The sequence below is a fragment of the Delphinus delphis genome, chromosome 2, assembly GCF_949987515.2.
Source record: "Delphinus delphis chromosome 2, mDelDel1.2, whole genome shotgun sequence".
Lineage (NCBI taxonomy): Eukaryota > Metazoa > Chordata > Mammalia > Artiodactyla > Delphinidae > Delphinus > Delphinus delphis.
In genome coordinates this window covers 146,646,389-146,659,753 of record NC_082684.1, presented here as the reverse complement: position 1 = coordinate 146,659,753, position 13,365 = coordinate 146,646,389, and the positions used below count along the sequence as shown (strand labels likewise).

At 40.5% G+C, this 13,365-nt stretch overlaps 1 protein-coding gene across 1 annotated transcript in view; it reads right to left on the bottom strand.

The window, feature by feature from the left end:
* Positions 1–12,420, bottom strand: part of PRTG (protogenin) — a 127,836-nt gene extending 115,416 nt beyond the window's left edge. Inside the window, exons 1-2 of the mRNA XM_060002982.1 lie at positions 12,327–12,420; positions 9,799–10,101 (exon numbers count right to left, since the gene is read on the bottom strand). Of these exons, the coding sequence (XP_059858965.1) occupies positions 9,799–10,101; positions 12,327–12,420 (397 nt within the window). The remainder of the gene's footprint in view (positions 1–9,798; positions 10,102–12,326) is intronic.
* Positions 12,421–13,365: the final 945 nt, after the last annotated feature.

Here is a 13,365-nt window from a genome sequence, read left to right as displayed (position 1 = left end):
TCAACAGATGAATGGATAAAGAATATGTGGTATACATATACGTACAATTCTACTCATCCATAAAAAAGAATGAAATTTTGCCATTTGCAACAACATGGATGGACTTGGATGGATTATGCTAAGTGAAATAAGTCAGAGAAAGATAAATACTATACGACATCATTTATTTGTGGAATCTAAAAACTACAACAAACTAGTGAATATAACAAAAAGAAACAGTGTTACAGATATAGAGAACTAGTGGTTACCAGTGGGGAGAGAGAAGCAGGGAGTGGTAAAATAGGGGTAAGGGATTAAGAGGTACAAACTACTAAGTATAAAATAAATAAGCTACAAGGATATATTGTAAACACAGGGAATATAGGCAATATTTTATAATAACTATAAATGGAGTATAACTTTTAAAATTTGTGAATCACTATGTTGTTCACCTGTAAGTTACATAATATTGTACATTAACTATATCTCAATTAAAAAAATAAAAAGAATGGTGGAGTCGATTCTAGTATGGTAAGAAAATTATCACCTTTCTACTGACCAACTGTGGATCCACTTATAATTTCTCATTGTACCATGTGCTAAGCAGTAAAATTTTTTCCTTACATATCAGAGCTTCCAAGTTGACAACTGGTAGACTGAAAATTAAACTTAAATTTCACAAAGTTTCTTCTGTCTGTGTACTTTCTTTCAAGTATTAATTATCACAGATTTCTAAAAATGCAGTAAATCATCCAGGTAAAGATACTTATAGGCTTTGAAGAAATCATATTCCATCACTGGGATAACATTCATAATGCTTTTGGTGAAACTTTTGGTAATCTTATTGCTTTACTGAAGTTGGTCCCTCAGTTAAAATTATGTTAAAAGTATTACTAAGTCAGGGCATGAAAATATGGCTTTCTTAAATATACAAAAAGTGAATTCTTTTTATTAAGAAAACAGTGAACACATTTAGCTGATAAAATTATTTAAGAAAATTTGTGAACTCCCTTTTAAAAAAATACCAAAATGCAATACCAACATCAAAGCATTTTTTTCTTGTTATGTGTCCAGTTTGAGGTCAGTACTTTAATTGAAATTACTTTAAATCCAATCAGAGGGACTCAAGCTAATTCAGTTTGAAAGCTGGAGGAAAAATTAAACCTTATCATTCTTAACAGGAATTGGCGGTCGTAGTGGGGAAGCCAATATAATCTATTTCTATTAAAACACTAATAACATTAGCAAAACTCTCTTAAGATGAAACCAGCACTATTTTTTTAAACACCGAGTCAATAAACATTAGAATACACTATTAATTATTAGCAGAACCAGATACATATTCGTAAAGTTATACCTCTCCTACACTACATCAACCTTCAAAGCAGCACAACTATTCTGAATTGTCCAATCCCAGACAAAGTAATGTATTTTTCTAGACTCTTAAAAATAGTACTAGTTCAAATTATCAGTATTGGTTTAAGGCCTCCCCATCTCCAAAAGCAGATCTTCCTAAGGTCCACTGCAAGAGTATGAATCCTTAAAAGTACCAAGTTAAATAACTGACTAGCTTTTAAAAATTTTTTCTCAATGACTTAAATGGTTCTCTTGCAATGTGATTGGGCTCACCCTTACAAAAAATATAATTTATTGGCCATTTACTTAGAATTACAATAACAGAATTAAAAAACTAAGGGCACTGTGTTGCTCAATATCCATCCCTCCCTTTTTTCCCCCCAGGTACCTATTTTTACAGATAAGACAAGGATCTGACAAGGATGAGAATGATTAAGTGATTTGTCTAAAGTCATATAAGTCACCAACAATGGAGAAGGCACTAATGCTTGGCTCTTCTGCCTTTTAGTCATTCTTTCTGCTTTCCGACCTCACCCCTCCCATCAACTCAGTAAAAATTTAGCAGCATGAAGAGTATTTACCAGCTGTTGGAAATTGTCAACTTCATAATTTCTTTATGAAATGACTACAAGGACAGGAAAATAAGCACTCAAGAATGTTAAAATTCTGTTTTGACTCAAACACTATTTTCCTCAAATATAATGAAAATGCGCATTCTTCTCTTCTATTTTGAACTAACTGATGATTTGTTCTACTCCAAGTAACGTTTTTGGCATAGAACACATGGTGCCAAAAACATTTAGCCAGACTTGCTCAGCACTAGAATCACTCATTAAAATATTCTGCTTCCTCCTTCATCTATCTCAACTTGCCCACTTGAGCCACCAGTGGCTACTGGCCTCTATGGGTGACTAACTGCATGTAGCAACAATCATAACTTTTACTAGCATAAACAGCTTAATCAAAATGGAAGCACACACATAGAGTGATATCCTGGGAAAGATAAAAACTATGAAGTCCCTGCCCACTACTACTAAGTAATCTAAAACAAATATTTCAATAATAACCACTCAATTTGCCTGTGACTTTCTATGTACTAGTTAATATACTTTAGTGTCTAATTCTTTTCCTTTCTGTCACCTCTTGATGCCCTCACAAGATGCTACCATCTTTACATAATTATCTGCAGAAGTGAAATTGCTTCTGCCCAAAATAAGTCTATGGTACCACTGAATTAGCTGAAAATATTTCGGTTAACCATTCACCCAATGAAAAACGTACCACACAGCAAATGTTATTCTCTGGGCTGTTAATCTCATACAGTTTTACTTCTCACCATGCAGAGCATCACAAAAGATGTTCTCTAACACTAACCACACATGGAGATTTCTCATATCTCTTCAACTACGGTGTCCATCACATCAAGAAAAAAAAGGTGCTACATAAACACAGTTAAATGAAATTTGCATTTACTCTTAGACTAGATATCCCCCCCAAAAGATCTGAAATATTGAAATCAAAATGAATGAACCTACAGAAGGGTAAACTCTTAGTAGCCGTTTTCAATGTACTATGTGTGAAAAGGGATGGAAAGGCATCACTCCAAATTAGACAAACAACAATCCAAATACATTTCTTTATCTAGCTTCCTTGACAGTACCTAAAAATAGTAAGTCGTCTCCAATCAATAAATTTAACACCGCTAAAACCAAAAAAAGTTGAATATCAAGTTAACGCAGAAACAGTTAAAATACTAATAGCCTAGTGACACTTGGAAAGAAGTTTTGCACTACTCTCAGAAACATCAGTGGTTCTCAACCAGGGGTGATTTTGCCTCCCAAAACACATTCTTTGGTCACCACAACTAGGAAGGGGTGCTATTGGCATCTGGTGTATAGAGGCCAGAGATGCTGCTACACATGCTACATTGCAAAAGTCAGCCTCTGCAACGAACAATTACCTAGTCCAAAATGTCAATTGCCCCAAGGCTGAGAAACCCTAAGAAATGTAATCCACAGCCGAAAAAAAAAAAAGAAATTTATTTTTTTATTTACTTATTTGGTAAATGTTGGTGGAGTGGAAGATCCATTCTGAGTAGTACTAAAAAGACTACAAAACAATAAAAAGGTCATTTTGGAGGATTATTCCAAAGGAATATGATTTATTTAGAGAAAGTAGTCTATATAAAGCAATATCATTCAAAAAAAACTGTCACACTGTTCTAAACAGGGATTTACTATAGTTTCATAAAGCAAAAATTTTAAAGAAAATTTTCTTTCCATCAGTCCTAACAACAAATCCAATGAGGATACAAGTTTGAAACCAGGACCCTGAACAATGATTGCATTCTCCAATAGTTACTTGATTAATCTAGCCACTACAAACGCTAAAGCTGTAAAATATACATATATGAACACAAGAAAAAGGCAAACCCTCCAGAAACTTAAAAATAAAATTCCCAAACCTTTTAAATTCATGCCTTCTGCTCAGTCTATAAGAATTTGGCTTTTAAAGCTCATCAAAAGCAGTTTCTGAGAACCAGAGGTTAAAAAAAGAAAAAACCCAAGGAATGTAAAAGTCAGGAAAGTATTTGTCAGATTAGTGTCAGAGACCTTTGTGAGGATGACACCTTTATCCTCTGCAATACATATCCCTAAAGCAGTTCACTTGGCTTCAGAATTATAGCTGCTGAAGGTAATTTGGAACATTTTTACCTTTTTTGTACATCATTGTCAACTGTTGACTGTGAACTTGCTCTGTGCAGATTACCATGTTAGGACAACTTCCAATACTGCTTCAATGATTACAACCATATCTTCTTCTTCCTCTCATTTACCAAGATTTTTTACCAAATGAGAATTTTAAAAATGTTTTAATAAAGAGTCTGAACACTATAAACTCTCAGAAGTACTAAAACAGCCCTGACTGGGACTTCCCTGGTGGTCCGGTGATTAAGACTCTGTGCTCCCAATGCAGGGAGCCAAGGTTCAACCCCTGGTCAGGGAACTAAGTTCCCACATGCCGTGACTAAGAGATCCCACGTGCTGCAACTAAGACCTGGCACAACCAAAGAAATAAATTAATATATTTTTAAAATAAATTAAAAAATAAAATAGCCCTGACAACAAAAACTTTATTTGGGGTACAACTTTTAGAATTTCTCTTAAAACATATCAATAATCAGTGCTGTTTTTAAAATTCAACTATAATCCTCAGCAAAATGCCTGACTTAACATTATTATTTTCATATTAATAGTAATTGCCGGGCTTCCCTGGTGGCACAGTGGATAAGAATCCGCCTGCCAATGCAGGGGACACGGGTTCAAGCCCTGGTCCGGGAAGATCCCATGTGCCACGGAGCAACTAAGCCCGTGTGCCACAACTACTGAGCCTGCGCTCTAGAGCCTGTGAGCCACAGCTACTGAAGCCGGCACTCCTAGAGCCCGTGCTCCACAACAAGAGAAGCCACCGCAATGAGAAGCCCGTGCACCTCAACGAAGAGTAGCCCCTGCTCGCGGCAACTAGAGAAAGCCCGCATGCAGCAACAAAGACCCAACACAGCCAAAAATAAATTAAAAATTAAAGAAAAATAAAATCCCCATTAAAAAAATAGTAATTGCCAGTTTAAAAGCTGAAAGTAATCAACCCTAACTGAGCACCTCTGCCTAGGAGAAATAAAAATCATCTCTCAAAATTGTAGTCAAGAATATTAGGGTTTTCAAAAAAGTAACCTCAAATGCATGTACTTATGAATTGAAATACTCCTTCAACCTAACACCCTGCTTAAGAGATTTGTTTTCTGCTATTCTTTTAAACTGCTCTGGACTTCATCAATAGGCCCAGCTGTTAAATTCAGGAGCAATGACAACAAATGCCTGGGCAAACAAGTGCTGAGAGTTAGGGCCTTTCTTTAGAATAATCAGAGCTAGTTGACACAAGAGGGCCATACCAAATGCCCTTTCAAAATTCCATTAAGAAGCTGGACAAAAATAAAATAAACACATTTATACATCTTAAAGCAAATTATAATTCTACCCCTCAGTGGACCCTGCTTCATTGAAAAATAAAAAATCCAACAACTTTGAAAAACAGTGAGATAGCGTTACAGGTTTCTGCAGATGAGAAATGATTCTCACTAATCAAGTGCAAAGTGGGAAAAACTGGTTCCATTACCCAGAGATCACCAGGTACCTGATAAACCTTTTAGGTAGACAGACTTTAAGAACCAAGTATCATCGTAAATAAGCCTGTAGAACTACATGTGCTTTTACTTCCCTGATTTAACTTATGCAATTTTAAGCTAGTAAATTTTTAATTTAAATATGTACTTTTGAACCATACCCCCTTCTCTTTAAAGATGATTTTTCTTAGACCCAGAAAGCACCATCTGAATCTTATCTACAATGTTGGCAGATTGGTCTCTGTAAATATCTCAGTCTGTCTTATTTTTCCAAAATCAAACAACTTTTACTTTTGTGTTAGCACTCTTACGTTAGGGCAAGTAACTGTTAACAGCTTGATTTGAAGTAAACATGCACACAGGTAAGAGACAATGTCCTTTACAGCATCTACAAATCTCAATAAAAAGTGACAATGAAGCAAACTCTTGCCCATCTTGGGTCCAGGATCATTAATAAAATTCAAAATCTAGGCTAATAGTCTCATAGCTCTTACCTTTCTCTTTTCAATATACCACCCACCCTCTTTTCTTTCGAACATGACTCTAAATGTTTTCAATATATTTTAACTTCACATTTCAAGATGAGCTTTGAGCTATAATTTATGTACTACTCTTTAAGCGAGGAACCACACTCACAGAACAGTTTTTCATTAATCTCATCAAAAAACCTCAAGTTTCATCTCAACTTAAACTGAAGTAATAAACATTTTATTCATGGAAAACAACCTACATCCTTTTACAGGAAACAACTACTGCTACATAAAATTACAGAAATAGACAGCCCCCCAAAAAACAATTTTATGGATGCTAAAACTAATCTCAAAATTTCGGAGAAAAAAATCCATCATAAAGGTATAATAATTCCTATGGTCTTCCAGCTACAAATGCTCATTTAAAAAATTATTTTGCACCCAAGCAAACAGTCCTGAAAAACCCAACAAATATAAGCCAGCTTTATGTTCCCTTTCCCTCTATCCTAAGACTTCAATTTCCACCTTTTATGGAAAGGAAATAAACAACCAGCTTCCTGTTCAATCACTAGCTTACTGGCCAGTCTTCTACACATCACACAACACAACCTGCCTCCTCCTTTACTTCTCTCAAATGTCTCATCTTAATTTAAACTTGTTGAAATATGAGACCGTTTTACCACACTAATGCTTTCCTATGAAATTTATCTTACTTCAACAATTAGATTGCAAGAAATGTCAAGATGTCATAGATTACTTCTCACTCCTAAAATATTTAAATTAGATTATTTATGTAGTGAAGACTTAGCACCTATGAAAGTGAAAATTTGATTCTCAGTTAAAAATACTGAAATTTATGGGAAATGGTTTAATATTCTGTTCTTACTATTGTATACAACTAGAAAAAGAGCCTCCCACATTACTCCCCTTTCTATTCCATTACATGAAAATGTAAAATGGCTATCAATAAAAAGGATTAACTTTTTAAAAAAACTAAATATTACTTTAACCCTATACTTTCCTTTAAAAATGGGATGCCTTAGAAAAACTAAGTTAGACAAATCCTTTTGTGCTTGGATGAACAACAGGAAAGCAAAGCCTCCAGGCCTTTGGGGAGGAACCTTGTCCCCACAGCCAGCTCTGATGTGCCTGGGAGATAAGGCTCCATAGTGACACTTAAGGAAAGGCCTGTTCACATTTGAATTTCTGCATTCCTCAAGAACAATTCATGGCAATAACTAACTTTGCAGAAGAGCTACATGAAAGCTTCGGCCAATGAATGAGGGTCATCTGCTCTTTATCACAAGGGTAAACCTCATCCTGGCCAGTTTCTAACCTTTTAACCCTGTGAATTCCTAATTTACACATGAATAATGGAATTCTTGCCTAGAGTGCAACTTTCAGCTTCTAGTTCCTAAGTTTAGAAACCAAGACTTGATTGCCTGTGTTAAAAATCTAAAACTTGCACAGATTAAAGTTTTAGATTTCCAGGTGCAGATCTACTTATTACACTTCAGAACTAAAAGATATGTTTGCTGACAAAATCCTTGACCAGAAAATAAAAAGAACATACCTGCACCCTGCTGCTTTCACTAACTAGGAGAGAACTAACCTTTTAAAAAAAACCCACAAAAACAGAATGTCCACTTAATGCCTATTCTCTTCCTGTTTAATACGTATAACATCTTACCCTGAACACAGAATAAAGTCATCTGAGATGACAATGTCATTGGACATTGCTTCTCAGATATCAGAACTAACTTGGTGAATTTCAAATCTCTAAGAAATTTCATTTCTAAAGAAAAATCTAAACCCACTATGCATTTCTTATTTTAAATCTACAATACTGAATGCAATTTCCTAGCAAAGCACCTCCTCCAAGTTAAATAAAATGTGTGCATATGAAAAGTGTGGTTCCTATAACTAACATACTACAGTTGATATTTAACAGCAAAGCAATGTTCTACATAGTTTAACTGGAAAGTTTTTGATACTTAAAATATGAATACTTCACCACAAAAGCCTTCAAAATGATTCACATCTAATAAAATATTTGTCATTAATAATTTTTATACAGATACAAAATCTAACGCTACTCAAAAAGCCAATATTAACATTGTTTCACTATTACTATGTTAATACTGTTCAGACTTTATTTATGAAAACTGAAAGCTCTGTGTATTTTCAAAGTATTTCTGAGTGCCTTAGAATTGTCAGGCTTCTAAGGAGGTCCTGGAAATACCGTGTGGTCATGACAAATGCTTCATCTTTCAAAGCCCATCTGCCCCCCTCCACCTTTCCATCCTGCCGCTCTCCTCTCTGGCAAGGTAATACAAGTTACAGTTCCTGGATATGAAAACACAATATTCCACAAACCCAAAAAGGTAGAAAAATTACAACTCTATAGAACAATTTTACATTAGACAAAAATTAAATGAACAGGACATAAGCATAAAAAGCACACTATCCTGAAAACAATACTGTACTGAAAAACCACTACTCAGCAACAACACAAAAAGATGATTATTGGTCAATGATCACAGCAAAAAAAAAGTAGTTTATCAGACACTCTCTCAGGTTTATACTATTCTGGGAGAGGGGGACTAGACATGGAAACCTCTACTTTTCTGACATTTTTCAATGCAAAAATATATTTGCTTGCAATTTATTTTCCACTATTAATTATTATTGTACAAATAAAATATATTACTGAAATGAGGATGGCATGAATATGGCCATGGACTGTTACAATAAAGTCACCTAGGAAACCCCCACCAATAGCTGAATTTCAGCTGTGGAGACCCTGAAGAAACTATTTCTTAAAGATTATGACTTTATCTCAAGAGCTCCCTCCTCCTATTGTTCATCTCGTAAATGATCAATTTGTAGGTATAGTGCAAAATCTATCTTTTGTGGATTAACAAAAGCTTGTAGCTAGGATGCCTGTAAAACTATTTTTAAAATACAGTTGTGCTGTGTTTTGTTTTGTCTTAAGATTTACATTGTCTTTTGTAATCTTGAGTGTGGGGTATTTGATCACCTGAAGAGGTGGAAAGCCTCAGTGAAAACAAGGAGTTCTCTAACTATCCTAGGCCCGTGTTTACACTCAACAGTTACCAGGGCAACCACCAAGCAGTGGGTCACTTGGACAAATGGTTGATCTGACTGGGTTGTTAATACAAAGGAAATCATTAGACAGCAAACTTTATGACAACTGGAAAAAAGTGGGCAGATCTGGTTTAAGTCCATTAGGCATAATATGGAAATGGCCTTAATCTCTTTCTCTCCCAGCAGGAAAAGCCTAGGAATACTTCAAAGGCTTGAGAGTTACTGACCAATGCCCTCTCTTTCAATTAAAAAGCAACATGGGTGATCTTAAAGCAGTCAGAGAAATGGAAGCTTGGGCTATACGAAAGATTTAGCACTTAAGGGCCATCTACAAAGCAGAAAAAGTTGCTTGTGATTTTCAAAATTTAATTATTAATTTACAAAAATGAGATTTTAGAACAACTTTTGTTGTGTTGGTCAAACTTTTCATCCAACTTTTTTCACAGTTTGAAACAAATTTATACAAAGCCACCTCTACAGGTTTTGGTGTTCTAAACCTAATGGGACTTCTGTTCTAAATCACTCATTCGAATTTAGATATTTTTTTCCTCAGATTTTTCTGCATGCCTTAGTTAGCATCAACTACTGTCTCCAGGAAAATTCTTAATGTTTGTGTGATTTTTCAGGTTAGCATGCTAATGAATTGAGAAGTAATCAAAATGTAGCAGTGAAAAACGTCAAACAACCAAGAACTTAAACACTTACTTGATAAGGTCAGATGAGCTTTTTGACTAAGAATGGCTCCATGTTTGTTCATGGCCAAGCACTGATAAAATCCTTCATCAGACTGCTCTCCTCGCTTGCCTTCCACCTCACTGATGTATAAAGAGCCATTGGACAGAACCTGGATCCGCTTATTTTCAGACACTTTTGCTCCATTTTTCAACCAAGTGACCTTAATAGGAACTTCTCCATGAGCCTGGCAATCTAAAACGACTGGGTCCTTTCTTGTGACAGTTATATCCTGTGGCTCTTTGATAAAAAACAGTTCGCTAAAGCACCATACTCCTACAAGGAAAAGGGGGGAAAGGCATACCCAGAATTGTAAGTGTAAAATCATTTCTTAACACACAATTGTAAAACACATATTCAGAGTGTAATGAGACAAAGTTTAACAAACCATAAATTAACGTACAAACACCTTAATAAACCAATCTAAGTTTCAGCTAACCTTCTCAACAAATCAGAGAAATCTTTTTACAACATCTTATACTAAAAAGCATAGGGAAGATTTCAATAACTTTTACCCCTTTTAAGAATTCTGTCCTCAAGTACCTTGCTAGAGTTTCAAAATCATCAGGAAAACTCTTGAGCACAAGCTGTTTGCTTACTTTTACAAGCTTGTCAAAAAGATCTTGAACAGAGTAAGTCGTAAAAGTCTAATTTTACAAGAAATCATTAGCAAAATTCAGACTCTGTGAACAAGCAAGTTTATTTCCTTGTCCCTTGAAGAGTTTTTGAAACCCCTGGTACCTACTCCTTTGGGAAGTGCGTTTATCTTTTGTGACAGATGACAAGTTTGCACTTTTATATCTGCCCTTTTATAGCAAGGACTCTCGTCTCTGCTCCTTGAAAGAGACCCATTTACTTAATTTCTGCAGAGTATGGTAGGTATTTAAAAGACAAACATTTGACTTTGAAAAGTTGCTAACTCTTGCTGCTTGTACTCAGTGGGTGATCGGATTAGGAAACTTCTATTTCATTTTTTTTAGAACTACCAACTGTTGGAAAAAAATGTGTGACTAATTGGTCCTTACTGTCTAACAGGGATGGGAGATTGCTTAATCAACCAATACACACTTTTATCAGAGCAGAGTAAAGGCTTTATGCTAGGCATACACATCGTCCCGGGTTCCCGTCAGGAAAAAGCATCCGATGACCAACTAATACCCTGTCACCTCCTGCATTTAGCGCAAAGGTTAGCTTAAGTCTTGCATATTGATTGGGGCCGAGTAGAGTATGAGGGGTTTAGGGGCGGAGGGCATTTCATCTTCCTTCTGATTGTCTTGAATTCATGAGTACCGATCCCCGGGACTGATCTCTGTTTCTCATCAAGGCAGGTCCTCCAAACCTCACACACTAGTCACGCTCCCACGCCCTGGCTGCCGACTTCTCCTAATGGATGCCCAGGGCGACACGAGCGACCCTAATAGCCCCGCGCAGCGAGGACCACTCCGGAAGGCGCCCATTGTGTTTCCGAGTCACATCTGACTTTGATCCTTTTCTCTTGCTAATAGAAAATTAACTCCTCCAGGAAACAAACAAACAAAACAAAAAACCCACGAAAGTTTGGGGTTTGTAACTTGTAAACAAATAAAACAACCAATTCTTAACACCTCTTCTCCCCGCGCACCCCGCACCCCGCATCCACTTTACAATTTTTAACTCTTTAAGAATAAAGCAACACGTCAAAAAGAGAAAAATTAGTTCATCCAAGTTTGCTCAAGGCTAGCCTGGAGTTTGGAGGGATCTTCAGATTTGCACATATCTCAGGCCCTGCCCCCAAATCCCTAGCTGTTAGAAATAAACCCTACTTAGATACCTTCTTTCTCAGCTTCGGGACTCTTCTCCCTCCCCTCCGGGGCACAAATGGGCCACAAAACTTCCACTCCTCTTCTCTTTCCAATTCCACCCCTCCCGTCTCCTCCTCGTTCGATCCGGATCCGGGAAAGTGGGGGCACTTAGGGGTCTGACCTGGGCGCCGAGTTCACCTATTCTCTCCCCCGCCCTAAAACGTGGGGAAGCCCCCACTGCAAACAGGGGAAGCCGCGCGGAAACGCGGCGCTCCCTGCGCCGCGAGGCTGCCACTAAGGAAACAATATAAATAAAGCCACGTGCGGCCGCGGCGGCCCCGGCTGGAGGGCGGGCTGCGCGGAGCCCAGGCTGGCCCCGAAGGCGAGTACGCGGCCGGAGCGCGGACAATGGCGCGAGGAGAAAGGGGCGAGAGTGGACGGCGGGCGCCGGCCCGCAGCGCGCGGCCAGGGGAGCGCAGCGGGGAGGGGCGGGCGCTGCGAGAGGCGCCCACCGCCACCCGCGCCCCCGCAGAGCCCGCCGGTACCTCGCGCTCCAGCGGCAGCTCCCGACTAGCTGCTGGGAGGGGGCAGAGACTGGGGGTCAGCGCCCCCGCGAAGGACCCGCCGCCCCCCCCAACACACACACACACCCGGTTGCCTCCTTCCCCTGCCCACGCGCGCTCTCTCACGCCCCACCGGCACAGAAGAAAGCGCGCCCACCTGGAACGGGGCCGAGGACCGGCAGGAGCAGGAGCGCGCCGAGCAGCATCCCTGGCGGCCGCGGCCGGGCGAGGGGTCGCAGGGAAGGCGCCATTCAGCAGGGTTGGGTGGGCATGCTCCCCGGCCGCCCCGCAGCCGCTGTCCGCCTGCCGACTCCCTCCTCCGGGCGCTCTCCGCGCAGCGGCTGGACGCGCGCAGCCTGGGCTTCCCGCTCGGGCACCGGCGTGGCGCGGCACGGCGCGGCCGGCGGCTGGTCTCTTCGGACGCGGCAAGGCCGGCGCACGGACACCCGCTCGCAGGAGGCGGGGGGCGCGAGCGTCCGGCCCGGGGGCGGAGTGAGGCGGCGGCTGGAGAGGGCGGGGGCGGTGGAGTGGACAGCGCCGCCGCTGCCGGCCTCGGGACTACTTTCTACATCTGGCTTCTGGTCTGGGGACCGCGAGGTCGGCGCGGCCGCGGAGGGAGACGCTGGGAGGGGGCCCAGTGGCGGCCGGGTCGCGGCCCCGGGGGGAGGGGGCGGGCCCGCCGGACAATGCACCTGGGGGTCAAGCCCCGGCTGAGGGTCTCCGGCCCGCTTCCCCACCCCCTCTGGCTCCCCGCCCCGCCCCCCCCGCCGTCGAGGACAGAGCCACAAAGGCCGAGCCTCCTGGCCCGGCCTGGCCTGCCCCCGGGCCCCTCTTCCCCCCCCCCACCCGCCCCAGACCACTCCCCTCCACCCCCGGGCTTGTTTAGGATTCGGGGACGGAGGAGGCGGGGTGAGGGAGGGATGGTGTTGAGAGACGTGAAAAGGCCGGAGACTTCTCCCCTGATGGCCCCTGCCCATCCCCCTCCTTCGCTCACACGCCGAGGCCCTGTGGAGGGAAAACTATTTCCCACTTCGGAGATTTGTCAGCTACACTGGAGGCATCTCCGGGAGATAAGCCCCGACATTTGGAGACGGTTTCTGTCCTCCCTGCCCCCGTGAGATGCAGCCCTGGCTTAAATAAAAACATCTCTGAAGAGTGCCCTGAAATGAACAATTACCGTTTGGGGAGACGTTTTG